This window comes from Hemicordylus capensis, chromosome 6 (assembly GCF_027244095.1).
Source record: "Hemicordylus capensis ecotype Gifberg chromosome 6, rHemCap1.1.pri, whole genome shotgun sequence".
NCBI lineage: Eukaryota > Metazoa > Chordata > Lepidosauria > Squamata > Cordylidae > Hemicordylus > Hemicordylus capensis.
The window spans coordinates 92148575-92164687 of NC_069662.1; the positions used below are offsets into that span (position 1 = coordinate 92148575).

Genomic DNA, 16113 nt, shown 5'->3' on the forward strand with positions numbered 1-16113 from the left:
TTTAGTGCAATTTTGAATTTTTTAATATCAATTGTGTTATTTCCATATGCCTTCATGTTAGTGGTTTTTTAAATACTTTTTTCTAACATACTCTGGAATCTTTACTTTGAAGTGCAACTTTAATCTTGCTGAGCTGCTTACAAAAAGCTAGGTTTAACTCGTGTGGACAATACAGGCAGATGTTTGTACGTTCAGTTCTGATTATCTTCTTCGGTAGAGAGATCTCTTTGCGCTGTGCCCTGCACAAAAGAAGTTAAGGAAGGTTAATTTTGAAGCTAACTATACACTTTCCCCTCTGTCAGAAGTCTCTGAAGCCATTTCTATCTATGGTTTGGGCACCCCTCTCCACAGCCACTTATTTTTGCAGACACTAGTACATGCAAGGAATAACTTAAGATTCACATGCAACCAATTTTAGAGGTAGGTCTACTGGAATGCAGTTGCCCATTTTGAGAACCACTTTGGAGACCTCTCAATTCAAGAGCAAGATTGCTGTTCAACAAGATCCTGCCTACTCTCAAGGAATACCAAAGCTACATAGAAAGACATCTTACAGCCAATTCAAACAATGCATGTGGTATAGATCACTTTAGAACAAGTATCTGGTAGAAGCAGGGCCTTCTAACTAAAGATAGATAAGCAAGACAGCCACCTAGGGCACAGCATGCATAGGAATGTGACAAATGACAAGTGTTATGCTTTATACCCCTGCTAATTTGGCAAAGAGGCACCTTTTAACGTGGTGATTCTCTTTATTGAGCAGGGGGAGAGTAACTGGCCCTATCCACCCCCAGCACAGTACCTCCAGTGACTGTTGCTGGTGTCATCTTATGCTTCTTTTTAGATTGTGAGCTCTTTGGGGACAGGGAGCCATCTTATTTATTTATTATTTCTCTGTGTAAACTGCCCTGAGCCATGATGTTTCAAGTCACAAAATGAAGCCCCAAAGCCTTTCAGGATATTTAGCAATTTGTGATGTGGGGTAGGGCTGTACAATAATGGTTCTGGAATTCCAGAAGTAGTCTGATATAGGCCTTGGGGAGTGGAGCTGAGAATCTGGATCCAAAATCGGGCAGCTTAATTCAGTCTGGAATTAGCAGATATCATTCTGTGATTTCTGGAGCATTTTTGGAAAGGAGTTGGTATTCTGTGTTGGACGTTAAGGACTTTGCATTGTCTCTTGTCTCAAAGAAAGTGGAGGACAGACTACCGAGTCAGAGGGCTAGAGGGTCAAGACATTGGTCATCCCTTCTCTACTGCTCTGACACTATCCCTTTGGAATGTAGATTGCTACTTTAGGGACTAACTTCCTTCCTCCCTTCTCTTCCTGTCCCTTCTACCTTGCAACATGCAAGCAAACTCCTCTCCCTGAACCATGTGTGCAGAGAAGATGCAAAATCCATCTGCATCCAGCTAGCTAACTAGATTAGTGATCCTAACTCCTCACTTTCCTATCTAGAATGGAGTTCTCTAATAAATGCCTTATATATTGATTTGAAACTATGAACTGGCTCCAAGTTACTTTATTCTCAGCATACACGCATGCCTAACTAAATCCGCTGTGTTGTGCCTCTGTGCACTCTGCTATAATGAAAAAGGGCTTCTCTACCAGAGAGAATTCCCAACATTCTGGAGCTCCAAATGGTGGAGGAGATACAAAATGGAGTCCCCCTGCCTGGCTGAGGGGAAACGGCCATTTTCTAGCATCTGCTTGCCCACTCATGCATTCGTTTCTTAATTTAGCTTATGAGATCCTTGGGGTGTTGCACCACTTTTCTTCCATGATGCAAATACAATTTCTTGACTACTTAAAATGTAGGAACAGATTGGATTCACTTGTAATTAAATACACTGAGTCCAGCCATCCTTACCTACTTATGGGGCAACTTTCAGAGCTCCTTTAAAAAAATTCTTCCCCCACTAGACTATGGGGATTTTTGCCCAAAAATTGATTCCCAGAAGGGAATCCAGTACCAGAATTCTGAAGGGTCCAAAGGTCCCATAACCAATTTATGTGGTTCTGGACTGGCTTTGGATCAGATCCTGAATTTGCAATTGTGCACAGCCCTAGTGTAGGGGAAGGAGGTGTTACACAAACATTGCAGAAAGCTGACAGACATAGCTACAGTGCTAAACAAGAATCCCACCATCCTTTCAACAATAATTAGCTAATCCTACAGCCTAAAATATATGCACAACCCAAGTGCTTCTCAAGAAAGCTATAAATACGTTGGTTATGTCAGGATCCTGATTATCCTGGTTATATCAGAATCCTGATTATCCCCTGTTATATATGTAGCTGGTTCACACAACTACCCAGAAGCAAGTAAAATGGGAACCAGAGGTTCCCAGAGAACACATGCTCTTGGTGGACATGTTGCTAAACCTACCAACTCCTGGTTCCCACATTGGTTCCCAACCTTTGTTTGAGATTCTATGTCCAACCTCAAATGTCAGTGCCAAGTTGAAAATCTCCAGTGGAGGTTAGGAACTTGTTCTGAGAGGTAAAACTGTGTACTTCATGCTTTCATTGGGGGTATAATTTTCAAACTTCACCTAGGGTGCATAAATGAATTGTCCCAGCTCTGGATGGAGGGTTTGCCTATTTGAGTGTTGCCTCACAGCATCTCCCCATCTTGGCAAGCTAGTATATTAGGGAGAAGGTATCAAGCCTAGAGTTTCTCCCAATATGCTCGCTATCCTTGAGCTTAGTGGTTTTTAATATGGCAGAGCATTCATAATTTGATCTACTTCTGCATCTGGAGAGCTACACTTTTTCTGAATATGAATTTACCTCAAGTCCCAGTGTCAGTGCACAGTCCCAGAGGACTGGCAGCAAGTGTACTTCATGCAACATGTGTAAGAAATACAGAATGATAGTCATTACCATGTCAGGAATCAGATTAGCTTTACATAGTACCCCCTCAGACTTGAAGCCACAAACCCTTAGACTTCTAGAATCAAGATGCCTGTCTCTCCTACAACTTACCTTTGCTCAGCTGCATCTAGATACTAGGTATTCCAAGTGTCTATACAGTAGAGATGATAAAACTGAAGTCTAACAATTCAGCTAGTTTTATATCAATTATTCAGGTAGTGGGCCATATATTTTAAAGGTGTACTTCCAACTTCCAACTGAAGTGGTGAATAGCTTCTGCCTTTTAGGATTGACAGTCAACAGTAAAGGATCCAGCAGTCAAGAAATATGCCACAGACTAGCACTTGGTAGGGTTGCAATGAAGGCATTGGAACGGATATTTAGATGCTGTGACATGTCTACACCTACAGAGATTAGAATTGTTTGGAAAATAGTTTTTCCCATGACACACTATGGATGCGAAAGCTGGACTTTGAAGTAGTAAGATAGAAAAAGCATTGATGCTTTTCAACTTTGGTGCTGGAGAAGACTTTTGAGGATACCATGGACAGTTAGGAAAAACAAATGGATCACAGAACAAATCAATCCAGAATTTTCACCCAAGGCACAAATGACCAGGCTCAAACTATCATACTTTGGGCACATTATGCGAAGACTCAGCTCCCTTGAGAAGTCCATAATGCTCGGGAGAAAGTGGAAGGAAAGAGAAGGACGACCAGCAACAAGGTGGATGGACTCGATTATGACAATGCACCACTGAGAGACATTAAAGGCCAAGTTGAAGACAGATCATCCTGGAGAGAATCTATGTGGTTGCTAAGAGTCAACACCGACTTGATGGCTCTTAATCACTTCCAACTATTATACACATTCGGATTCATATGCTCTTCTCCCCTCTGCCACAACTCAGGATCTGTATCCTTTCAAAGTTGATTTCTATAAATATTCAGTGTACAGAGTGGCAGTCAAGAATGAGAGGGGCATCACTTTCCAATCCTATATCTACGTAGCAATTCCCTGTATCCAAAAGCCAGTGTGGTGTAGTGGTTAGAGTGCTGGACTAGGACTGGGGAGACCCGAGTTCAAATCCCCATTCAGCCATGAGACTTGCTGGGTGACTCTGGGCCAGTCACTTCTCTCTCAGCCTAACTTACTTCACAGGGTTGTTGTGAAAGAGAAACTCAAGTATGTAGTACACCGCTCTGGGCTCCTTGGAGGAAGAGCGGGATATAAAATGTAAAAAATAAAATAATAATAATAAAAATCTATTCCGATATCTACTCCTGGATATCTATTCACTGAAGATTGGACCAAAAATTTTAAGCCACATACACAACTGAATATAGACACCATTTGCGAGCTTGAAACTAGAGAAGTAGTAGGTGACCACCATGTTAGAAAGTCTGCCTGATTATAACACGAACCTTTGTGTTGAGTAGTTTTAGGCTTTTCCCATTCTTCAGCTTCTGTGCCATCTCGTCTTGTGTCCCTGCGCTTGTGTGGAGGCTTATGCACCCCTTTCTTCTTTGGAGTGTCTACTGATAAGCTGTCTGAAGCAACAGAAAGCATTTCTGCATTTAAGAGTTTTATCATTGTTAACCCAGATTAGATGAGGTAGTTGTTGGATTCCCACCTTCATTATAGTTAGGACTACTACTGCCCCCGTAGTCCATCAGTTTTCTACTGTGCTAGGCTAGCCAGTTTATAAGCTGATATAGAATACCATCACCCAACTATAGTTTACTTAAATATTTTGGGAAATTGTTCTCAAGATGCATTAAACATTCACTCAGAAGTAAGGTGCATGTGTGGCAAATATGTGCAAAAGTTACCTAGTGCAGTAATTCAGGGACCATGATTGGGCTGCGGCCATCTAATGGCACAGTGGGGAAATGGCTTGATTAGCAAGCCAGATGTTGCTGGTTCAAATCCCCAATGGTATGCTTCCCAGACTATGGGAAACACCTATTTCAGGCAGCAGTGATATAGGAAGACGCTGAAAGGCATCATCTCATACTGTGTGGGAGATGGCAATGGTAAACTCCTCCTGTATTCTACCAAAGACAACCACAGGGCTCTGTGGTTGCCAGGAGTTGACACCAACTCGACAGCACACATTACTATACTTAGCTGTTAGGTTTACACTATGGCAAACCCAGGTTTGCCTTGGCAAAGTGTGTGAAATCGCCCCTGCTTTGACCATGTGTTCACTTTCCCTCAAGAACTGGAGAACAAAAGTAGTAGCCATACTAAATTGCTATCAGAACAGGGTAAAGCACCTGGCATCTTCCAATATTCATAGAAGTAGACAAGGCCAAACCTTTTTCTATGCTTTTGGTTGTGGGTAAAAGGCCCCCATACATCAAGCTAGCCAACTTGGGCCGAGCACCACTTTTCATCCAGTATTCATCAGCTGCTATACCACCACCTTCCTTTTGCAGTCTTCCTAGCCAAAACACAAGATAAAATCCCAGTGAGTCTATGCCTGCTGCACTATCAACCTAATAGCCCGAGGAGTCAGAGATCTAACATACAGGATGGTTTCATTTGGTAAGAACTTGTAGAGCTAGCATTTAGCTTAATCCAATTCTCAGATATTTTGAAAGTCACACATCCTCTAGTTGTCATCTTTCCTCTCCCACCCCATTTTAGCTGCAGAGCTAAATAATGTACACATAGACTAACATCGCAGTAAGTCAATTTGCCACTTGCAACTTAAGGTCAGAATGTGATCCAAGTTAAGAGAACACATTCAGTATATGCTCATTTTGAAACCCTGTGAAGCCATGACATGAATAGCTATGTTACAATGGCAAAGAAACAGATGAGCAGGGGACCAGCATATGCTAGCAACTAATGCAGGTATAGGCAACCTTGGCTCTCTAGCTGTTGAACTACAAATCCCATCATCTCCATCCAAGATAAATTTCTATCAGGCTTGATGGGAGTTGTAGGCAACAGTAGCTGGAGAGTCCAAGGTAGGCTGCACCTGAACTAATGCAATGTAGCCTTGAGAAGCTTAATGGGTATTCAGCCAATTCACCCAATATGGTTCTGACTTACTAGTTTATGACTTCAAGTTCTGGTCCCTTCACTTTTTCTAACTAGCAAGGCCTACTATGAGAGATAAAATAAATGTTGCCTTAATTTCCACCCACGCCCCTATTAATAATTGTAAGTTTTATGTCTTACTAGAGGATTTTTGAGGCATTCTTCTGTACTCTTGTGCTTCTGGTTGATGCACTGTAGGTCTCTTCAGACAGAAGTTGTAGTCACCACAGAGGTCTTCATCTTCTTCTTGCTCCTTCAGTTTAGTAGCAAGATTGGAAATTTTTATTTTCTCTTGTACAGGCCACCTAATAAGCTGAGCTGGCACTGCATGTTTAGGTATTCTCCAGAATACTTGCTGGCCCAGCTGCCAACCAAGACCACTTTTGTCAGGTGATAGGGTTCCATAAGGAGGGATGCCTTGAATTAAATACTCCTCCTCTTCCTCTTCCTCCTCCTCCTCCTCCTCCTCATCTTCTTCCTCCTCCTTCATCCAGTATTCTTCAGAGTCCTCTGCTTCAGATGGCGATAAACTCTTAGCAGCTTTTTTTTTGCAAGGATAAAGCTTCTTCCTACTGGAAGACCGTGGAAGAATGCCCAGCTTCCTGCTTCGACTAAGAACTTCTTTGATCTTAACTCCTGAACAGCTCTTCAGGTTCTGACTATGGCTACTACCAGCCTGTTCACTCCCCACCACTTCCTCGTTTTCATTGAGGGAGCCTCCGCTTTTTATTTTCTCTCTTTCCAAGCCCTCTGTGCTTTTCTTGAAGGCATACATGTTTTTCTGAAGCATATATTCAGGGCCAAGACAAGGCACTGATGCAGTGTCAACTGATGAAGCTTCATCTATGGAAGACATCTCATCAGAGGTAAGACTGAGTACACTTGGACGTTTTCTTTGAGACAAATATACATTATAGTTAAAGTTAGTGTCCATGTTGTCTAAACAAGCCAGCCAGCTCTCAGGAGGAATGTATTTATCTGACTCATCACACCATAAGCTTGTTTCTGGAGTCACCTGATTTTTGTCAGTCATCTCAAGTTTCTCATTCAATTTCTGAGGAAAACACAAGTCATTTATCTCCATGCCAGATGGAAATAATTCACTTTGCCGAACGAGGTTTGACACATCTTGAGGAGCTTTTGAACCACTGGACCTCTTGAAGCCAGAAGATCTTTTGGACATTAGTGCATCCAGTCTTGCCCCCATCTGGTCAGGTCTGGTTGGTTCAGCCAGCTGCATGGCTTTGGCTTCGTCTAAAGGAGATTTTGCTCTATGGTTAGCAGTTCCTTGCTTTTCTGAATCCAGCTTTAATTTATGTGCAGACTCTTTCTCCTGCACATCTTCAAGAGTATTTTGCTCCTCTGAATAACCAGTGCTCAGCATCAACTCTCCTTGTTCATGGGGCCCATATACAACTCCTTCACAGGAACTCAGAGCAAACACATCTCTTTGCATGACATTTTCTGGGACTGGTTTCTTTGCTACATCATATAGAGGGATTGTTTCTTTGAAGGATTTCCAGAGTTGAATGGCAGGGGCACCACCATTACCATACTCTATTCTTACTTCCTCTTTCTCAAAGGCATAGCCTCGTGGGGGAAGGCTTCGAAACTGTACAGAACCTGAAGAGTTCTTGGCAAAGTCTCTTTCTGGAACAATAGGAGACACAACCCGCTCTGTTTTTTCCAAGGAGCTTTCAGTTCCTTTACCAACACCAGAGGAGACACAGTTAATGTTTTCAGCATCAGAGCCTTTTGTTTCTTTACTGTGATCTTGATGCTTTTTAAATTTACCTTCAGGCTGCTTGGGATCAGTCTGCGTTTCTTTGGTCTCTGTTCGTTTCCCAGGGCTATAGTGCCTGAACCTTGTCGCTTGATAAAGCATGGGCGAGGGTGGGTGACCATTATAATAAGGTCTTCTGTTAGCTCTTGTATGCATGGGATGCTGTTGAATAAGGTATCCAGGGTACTCGTGGAAAGGAACCGAATAATATGGGAAATATGGATTCCCATTTCTAAAGCCTAGACACATCAAAAGGAACAGAAATATGTGCTTAACATATAATCTTAACATCCATTAGATTATAACAGAGAAGATGTGGGATTCACTAAATCTTCAATATGCCATCCAATTTTGATTAAGCTTCTTACAGCAATCAATCTAGGCTACTCCATAATGTTGTCCCTCAAAAGACAGCAAAAGGTTTAGCCTGATATAGTTATGTCATGTCTGTCCTCCATGGAATTCTATGGAGAACCAAGGTATGAAGTCCCTTCATCCTGAGCATATAGAGAACACAGAATTTGGATGAGAAGACTTGCAAACAAGCTTGAGCAGGCATCCGTCTTGTTCACATGCAGGGCCTGTTTGCCAATTTGAGATTTGCTAGCAGTCCTGCTAGCAGTCAGTTAGGTTTAGAGAATTTGTTTCCCACTACATGGGAAGAGCATAGGCCTAGAGAAAGGCTAGCATTATTACTGGTTGACCAGTAACACCCCTTGTGGCCTAAGTGCAATACCAACACCTGCATTCCAAACCATTTGGAACAAACCCTATTGATTGCAATAAACTATATTTTGAATAAGTATTCTTAATTATAGTACAGATTAAAACTGAACATGAAGCTTATTTTCAGGCCAGTCAATGAGATAAAACATGCAGAAGTTCAGCCAATTAAGCATTTCCTATCACTGTCTCCATGCTGCCAATTGTCACCTATTGCAATTGTGTTGCCATACAGCTGTTAAGCAATAGGTTCCCCAACAGATAACCTGGCAAGGCCACAATGCAGGTACAACAATGTAAGGGCCTCTGTGGAATTATATAAGGAATACAGTCAACCAGTTAAAAAATAAGCTAGACAACATACTAGAGCTAGACATCTTTACCCTGAAGATCATGACCACAACTACAGGACTGATTGGTCAGTGGCTCAACCCAGACATTTCCCTCATATATATATGGAGGAAACTTACCTGTGGTAGGAATACCATATGGATTGTACACATGGCCAAGGAACCATGGATTTGGGAACGGTTGTTGTGCTGTTGGCTGTGCATAAAAAAAGGGTCTTTGGTTTGTGGAGTAAGGTCCACTTTCTGACGCTGAGGAGGAGTTCATTTTCTAGGCTAGAAACAGACATAGCAGATATCAGAGACTTATTTGACAGAGACAGATTTTATGATAACCCAGGTTGTAAAATAGTTTGGTAAAGACAAGGCCGGCTCTGTCGTCCTTCTGGAGATGCAAGCTCATCATATGCATCTGGAAGTGCAAGCTCATATTCCCCTGCCATCCTTCCACACTTTGATTTGGTCAGTGGAAGGGCTTTGGAGCAATAGATTTGCCTCCCACCGAGACTCCTCAGTCACCTTAACTCCTTTTACCATTCTACAAGATGATACACCCTACACCATTTGTTTGCATGTCTCTGCATTGAGAACAAGAACAAATTCAGCCAACAGACTAATCTCTGCAGTTGTCAGAGAAGGTTAAGTAATTTGTTTAACTGGAAAGGGTGCCTTTCCAGATGCTAGAGACATATTCTACAGAGAGGCTTCAGACTGTATGCCCCAAACTCTCAGTTCACACAGCCATACAGAGACATACAGTTTTACTATCCCACTAGTTATACACCCTAGCCAACCCTCCCTGGGTACATGCCGATTGCTTTACAATCTCACTAAAAGGTACCTCTATCAGTCTGACAGAGTGGTGGAGAACTGCAGATATGACCTATCCCACATATGTACTTGTATTAGATTTTTATACACACTTCTTCAGAATTAGCCCTCAAGTAATACAAGACACACTGCTTACTTAGCAGCTCAACACCTCCTTTGTAACAGCCACTTCTAAGGAACACAGAGTAGATATAGAACATAGCCCCATCTCACTAAGTCAAGATATTCTTCTCCACTCTTCACTCCAGTAAAGGGCAAGTCTTCCACAAACCACTATTACTTTTAGAATAAGAAAACATGAGCTGCCTACAGAAAAGTCTATTTAGGATGCATGACAGACTGCAATTTAGCATCATCAGAAGAGTTGCAAGTTAAGTTTATATACACATGAAAAACAGACAAAGAAGACAAGGAGGCTTTCTCCAAGAGAACATAAGTCTACACACCTCTTCTGGAACCAATAGTCAAATATCAAGAGAGTCCTTAAACAACAGGCCAGTCTCTCAACCAAACACCAAACATCTGCAGTCTAAGCCCTCACCTATTTTCCACACCCTTCTATAAACCAGGTATCCCCACTATCAAACTGTTTATTTTAATCCTTACACACAAGCCCTACAAAACTAAGTTGCTTCCACCCTTGCTGTATTTGACCCCAAGCCAAAGGTCCATGCTGCTGCTGTATCTGAAAACAGCCCAGCAAAGAACTAATTGAGTAAGCCACTCATCTTTCTTAAAAAGCACAACTGAAGGGGGGGGGCTCCTCATCACAGCACACCTGTAGCTAATTTAATGGACTTGTAGGAATCTTTCCCGTAAAACAACAGGAGACTTACAGCCTGATCCTATGCAAAGTTAAATGTGCCTAAGTCAAAGTACTTTGATTAACTGAGCTTCTCATAATCTCCCTCTCTACACCTTTTATATTCATATTTATCACTACAGAAAAGACTTAGACCAGTTCCCCTGGTAGTTCAAGGCTTTGATCCTGCAAATACTTAGTGCCATCCTTAATCCACAGAGATCTCTGCCAAGCCTCCTTTGCTTGCAGAGCAGAGGGCTTAGGCATGCCCAACTCTGCTTATGATCAGGCTTACAGAATCAGATCTTCAGGGCCAATGTAGTGTAGTTGGTGCATTGGGCTAGGATCAGGGAGACTTGAGCTCAAATCTCCATTTAGTCATTAAATTTACTGGGTGAATCTGGGTCAGTAAATTCTCTCTCAGACTAACCTACCTCACAGGGTTGTTGTGGGAATAAGCATAATAATGTATACCACTCTGGCTGCTTGGAGGAAGAGCAGGATATAAATATAAAAACAGATAGATATGCAAGTGTTCCTGCAAATTGCAATTAACAAATAAATAACAAGTGAATTAGTGAAAGCCTCAGTCCTGTAGCCACTTATTTGCAAGAAGTTCTAGACTTTTAGTGGCTGGTTGTAGGGCTACAGATGTATTCACATATACCTTTTAATGAAACAATTAATTATAATAATATAAATACAAATAATACTTAGCTTTATAATAATATTTCAAGTGTATTCACACATCTTTTATTGAAACTTTTAATTATATCATAAATACAATAATATTTAGCTTTTATGTAAGTGTTCAAAATGCTTCACATAAGCCAGGACTTCTAACCACAGCAAATAAGGTAGGTCAGTATATCTCAACAGTATTATCAGTATAATTCTCTGCCTGAAGCAGAGAAATAGTGGATTGCGTAGAGAACTCTCATAAGTATGTATGATCCTCAGATGTCCCACAAGGTTCAAGGAGACTTACTCCCAATTAAATGTTCAGAGGGTTGCAGACTTGGGTCGTGTTAACTGGCCCACATTCTGTGCAGTCCCACTGTACAAGGTAGTTGTTCATTGGCAATATGTTTCATTATCAGGAAGTGGAGACACTTGGACTGAACAAACTGAAAGATGAAAAAGCTTTCTGAAGTGACCATTGGACTGAGGACAAGTGGTTTGTTTGGATAAGCTATAAGAAGAGACTGCCTACTACTATGTTCCTTGGGTCCGAAAGATCTTACATGTCTGCTTTGCTTTAAGAGTGGCCTAAGTAAGCTGTTTTCTGAGTGCAACACAAAACTACTGTGTCCACCTGTCTGGGAGCAGGTTCACACATAGAGGTTATCTGAGATGTAAATAACGTTTTTGTACAAAAAGGTTAGGGCTGCAACTTTTGACTTCAAACAGCGTCATATTAGAAGGAGTGCCTCATAGGATGTGCAGGAGTCCTTCCCCTGGAAACAAAGTTGGCAAAAAGACGTTTCACAGTGCCCCTGACTGAGGGTGTATAGAATTTATTTGAGGAACAGAAAGGTGCTCCTTCATCTATCTGGAATCTTACCGTACACTTACCGTTTACCTTCTGCCTGCCTGGGACAAGATAGGAAGCAGGCACGCAATAAAGAGGAAGACGCTAGGCTCTGGTCGAGTGTGGTCTGGCTGGCTCAACTGGGTGGGTGGTGGAGGTAGCAGGAAAGCGCAATATAAACATTTGCAGTACACTCTCCCCCCGCCCAAAACCCGACACCTGTCCTGAGCTATCTGTGACTCCTAATATCTACATGGCAAAACAATGTGCAGGATGATTTGCATTCACAGCGCATGCACACTCATGGTCACTACAAATTCCACCGCTCCATGTAACACCTTAGTGCTGCACCTATGTGAAACTATGATAATGCAAACTGGCGCAATAGCAGCAAAAAATGGCTAAGCAAGAATGTTTTCTAGAACTCTGTCTTCCAATACTGGTAACCATCTTGACGTAAAATAACCGGCTGGGACAGTAAAATTCTGCCCTGTTACCAGCCCTAACAGGAATATATTGAGTTTCCCACAAGGTTTATTATGTTTGATGAAGTCAAGAGAGAACTTCCTGGAGTTTTCCTCCACAGTCCACAACGGTTTCTTTCTACACAGGAAGGCACTTCTGCTATGAAATGGAAGTTTATGCCATTCTAAATTGCCAGTGCAAGGTATTAATCATCACAGGAGTGGCAAGGACAGAGCAAACGCCTGATAATGGATATTTATAGATAATGGACATTTGCGGCTTTCAATTTCAAAGGAAGCTCAGGCTCTCATGTATGATGCTAGTATATATTTTCTTATTTCACAGCGCGCTGGGACGGGTCCTCCGTCTAACACAAACTATACATTGCAGCTGCAACACTTGACTTGGCCTGCAGGAGGCGAGACGAAGAAAAGATCTCTGAGAATGATCGTCAACAGCCGCTTTTCTCAAGCGCCCTAAAGCAGCCTCAGATTGCCGCAAGACCCAGCATACACATGCGCATCATGGAAGGAGTCGCTTTCCCCTGCGAAGGGGAAGGGAAAATACGCATGCGCACCAAGTGGGTGGGTCAGGCTGGCGGAGATGCTTCTAGTGCGCAAGCATACAGCTTCCTCTATCCACCCCCGCCCACGTCCGAGACCGAGTCTGCGCAGGAGTGGGCTAGAACGCGACGAGGGTGCGCTCGCGCGCGCTCTGTGGCTCTCAACGGACGCCGGGGCGGGCGGAAAACGAGGTGAGAGCGCGCGCAGTCGCTGTGTGTCGCCTCGGCTCGGGCCTTTCCCCTCCCTTTCTCTCTCTCCGCGCCGGGGGTAGGAGAGGCTGAAGCTGCAGCAGCGCAGGCCGACGGAGGTTTGTGCCGGTGGGAGGGGAGGGAAAGTTGTTCGCTTTCTTCGCCGCCCCCGCCCCTTTCCATTGTTTGTCTAGGCCTTGGCCCTGCGGGGCGGGAGATCCTGCCGGTTTTTCTGTGAGAGGAAATGGCTCCCCCGCCCCACGTCCGCTTCATCTTTCTCCACCGCCAGTTCCTTGGCGTCAGCTTTCTGGCCTGGGTGCGGCCCCCGGGGAGGCGGACAGATGCGGGAAGCGGCCCGGGCTCTCAACTGGAGCCGGCTGCGTAGGGTGGCGGATGGGAAAGAGGGCGAGGAGGGTCTGCGCCGGTATGCACAGAGTCTAAGGGCGGATGGATGGATGGATGGGGGGCGCGATAGGAGGGCCAGGGCGGCGCCGTGTGGATTCTGCGCTGTGAGTCCGGTTCTTGCCGGGTGGGAGGGAGGCGGGTGAGTGCGTGTGTGTGATTCTCGGGAACTGCGTTTATGGTAGGCCCACGGCGACATCCCCTGCCCTCCCCCCACCCCCGCAAGCAGCCGTGACACAGGTTGGGGGCGGAAGGGATCCTGCTCTCGGTCGCCCCCGGGCCTGCCTCCAGAGCCCCTGCCGTGGGGACCGTAGCACGGGCACAAGGTGCTACGTTCTGGGGCGGGTGGGTGGAAGTGATTTTGGGGGTGCCTAGAGAAGAGACGTGGGGAAGGAAGCAGAAAAGCTAGGGAGTGTGTGCCCTTTCTCGGGCAGATTCAGGTAGAGGCCGCATCGGAGTGTCTGCGACGCGCTGCGGCATAAAATACTGATTTTGGATGCGCACCTCTGGGATCTTTAGAGAACTACAATTGGAAACATTCCCAGCCCCTTGACGATTAAAGCAGGTAGGGGTTTGTGGTTTTTTGGACGGTACAGCCTCCTAGTGGATGGATAATGACATTGCCTACCCCGCAGTATGAGGAAGAGAGGAGTATTCTCCTACTCCCCGAAAAGCTCACTGTGCATATAAAGTTGTGCTTCACATCTTTATGGTACTTAACTGAAACTGATCTGCTGACTTGTTTAGTCTCTTGCACTTTTCCTAGTAACATATATGCTTATAATATGATTTCAATATGTAAACATAATTTGCCTTGAACAGTGGTCAAGTCACTTTATTCTATAGAGAACAGGTGTAAATTTTAACTGCTGGCTCAAACCAATACATAGAGTCTCCCTTGGGGTGCAAAGAAATTTGGCTTACTGCAGTTACCCAAAGTCTTTTATGACAAAAGGAGAGAGAGAGAGTGAGTGTGTGTGTGTGTGTGTGTGTGTGTTGGGGAGTGCTTATAATTCTTTGTTTTAAATTTGGTTTATGGTGTTAAAATGCTGTTACTAAATGGATTTATCTTTTAGCAGTAGTGTGTGTCTCTGTGCAAGTACTGTAATTCATATTAAGCCTTATTTGATGTATTGATCAAATTGGGTGGTGTTGCTACTAAAAGCAATACATTGGATAGCACTAGAAGAACATACACTTTCTATTTCATATATATTTAAAACTGGCTAACTTGGAAATACATTTATAATATACTGTCATGTATTAAGACTTTAAAAGAAATGGCTTAGTTTAACATTAGGTGTGATTTGTCAGATGTCTTAGAAAATGAGTTCTAAGTTTCTAGGCAGGAAAACTGGGTTTCATATGATCTGAGAGACTGGATAGAGAGCTCAATCTTGCCCAGTCATTCTGCTGTATTCATAGTATTGACAGCCTGGTTGAAGGGAAAAGGGATTTTTCATATGCTGTGATAAATGTTGGTGTGAACCTTAGGAACTTGTTAAACTGAATGTAGTGTGTGATATTATGGTGATGTGAGTTATAATTACACATAATGTGTAGTGAAGGGGCTTGTAAGTAGTTGTAACTTCTCTCAGTTAACCACTTTCTTGTCTTTCTGTGGTGAGTAAAATGTCTCCAGGCAATTCTCATCTCTGCAGTGATTGAGCTGTGCATGAAACTGCCATGGCTCTATATACTAAGATACATATATGACTTCTTTTCTCTTTTAGTCTTCCAGAGCTACCAACTTGTATTTAGATAGAATATAGAGCCTTGTGTACAGCTTTTATAGCAACCACTTCCTTTCCTCCTGTGGTGTAAATGTGGCAGCACTATGAAAAAGGTGCAGTGCCTTTATACGTTGCTGCTGGGTCAGGATAGCTTCAGAGGAACTAGGGGATTGGAATGAGAGTTGACTGGAGAAGTGGAACAAGGTTAGGCAACTTGATGAATAATTGCATATTGAACTTGCCCACCCCAAGCACTGTTCCCTCTAACAGGGATTCCCATATGTTGTTGACTACAACTCGCATAATCACCAAGCAAAAGCCATTGCAGCTGGGGATTCTGGGAGTTGTAGTCAACATCTGGGAATCCCTGTTAGAGGGAACATTGACCCCAAGGTTATATATTGAGAGCAGACTATATATTGAGAGAGAGGCTCTCTTTGTGTGAGAATAGCTTCTCTTTTAACATACATGTTCTGCTATGTCTTAATTTAATCAGCTATAACATAACCTGGACTACAGTTGAATGTGTTCATACTCCTTTAATACTATCTTGGCATTTTAAACTATATTAATTGTCATTTTCAAGCTTACATGCTGATCTTAGGCAAGGGTAAACATCATTGATTTAATTGGAATATCATTCCATGTAAGAATGCTTAGAACACAGCTGTACATTCTGAGTTGTTGCAGAAACAAAGTAGTTGGCTTGGTTGTTTGCAGTGATTCAAAATAGTAAACAGCATTTTTACTTCATATATCGGGGCTTTGATTGGAACCGGGCTCCTAAGTTATAGAGGAACCTGAATCTCAAGTTTT

The 16113-nt window shown here is 43.1% G+C and overlaps 2 protein-coding genes across 6 annotated transcripts in view; one reads left to right on the forward strand and one right to left on the reverse strand.

Annotated features, from left to right (window-relative positions):
• Positions 1 to 13042, reverse strand: LOC128329759 (uncharacterized). 3 transcript variants are annotated; one of them, XM_053261390.1, is made up of 6 exons: positions 11991 to 13042; positions 8906 to 9058; positions 6071 to 7951; positions 5199 to 5324; positions 4303 to 4428; positions 1 to 239 (listed from the first exon to the last, which is right to left on the reverse strand). In XM_053261390.1, the coding sequence occupies exons 2-6, from the start codon at positions 9048 to 9050 to the stop codon at positions 202 to 204; spliced, it is 2316 nt and encodes a 771-aa protein (XP_053117365.1). In that variant the 5' UTR covers positions 9051 to 9058; positions 11991 to 13042; the 3' UTR covers positions 1 to 201. The 3 variants fall into 3 exon arrangements, with proteins under 3 accessions (XP_053117365.1, XP_053117364.1, XP_053117366.1); XM_053261389.1 differs by lacking the exon at positions 11991 to 13042 and adding an exon at positions 10060 to 10326; XM_053261391.1 differs by lacking the exons at positions 5199 to 5324; positions 11991 to 13042 and adding an exon at positions 10060 to 10327.
• KBTBD2 (kelch repeat and BTB domain containing 2) overlaps positions 13032 to 16113 on the forward strand; it is a 20654-nt gene continuing 17572 nt past the window's right edge. Inside the window, exon 1 of one of the 3 annotated variants that reach the window (XM_053261395.1) lies at positions 13032 to 13165. The gene's annotated coding sequence lies outside the window, so the exon portion shown is untranslated. Of the gene's footprint in view, positions 13282 to 13343; positions 14130 to 16113 lie in introns of those variants that run through there. The other 2 variants (XM_053261394.1, XM_053261393.1) reach the window with 2 other exon arrangements.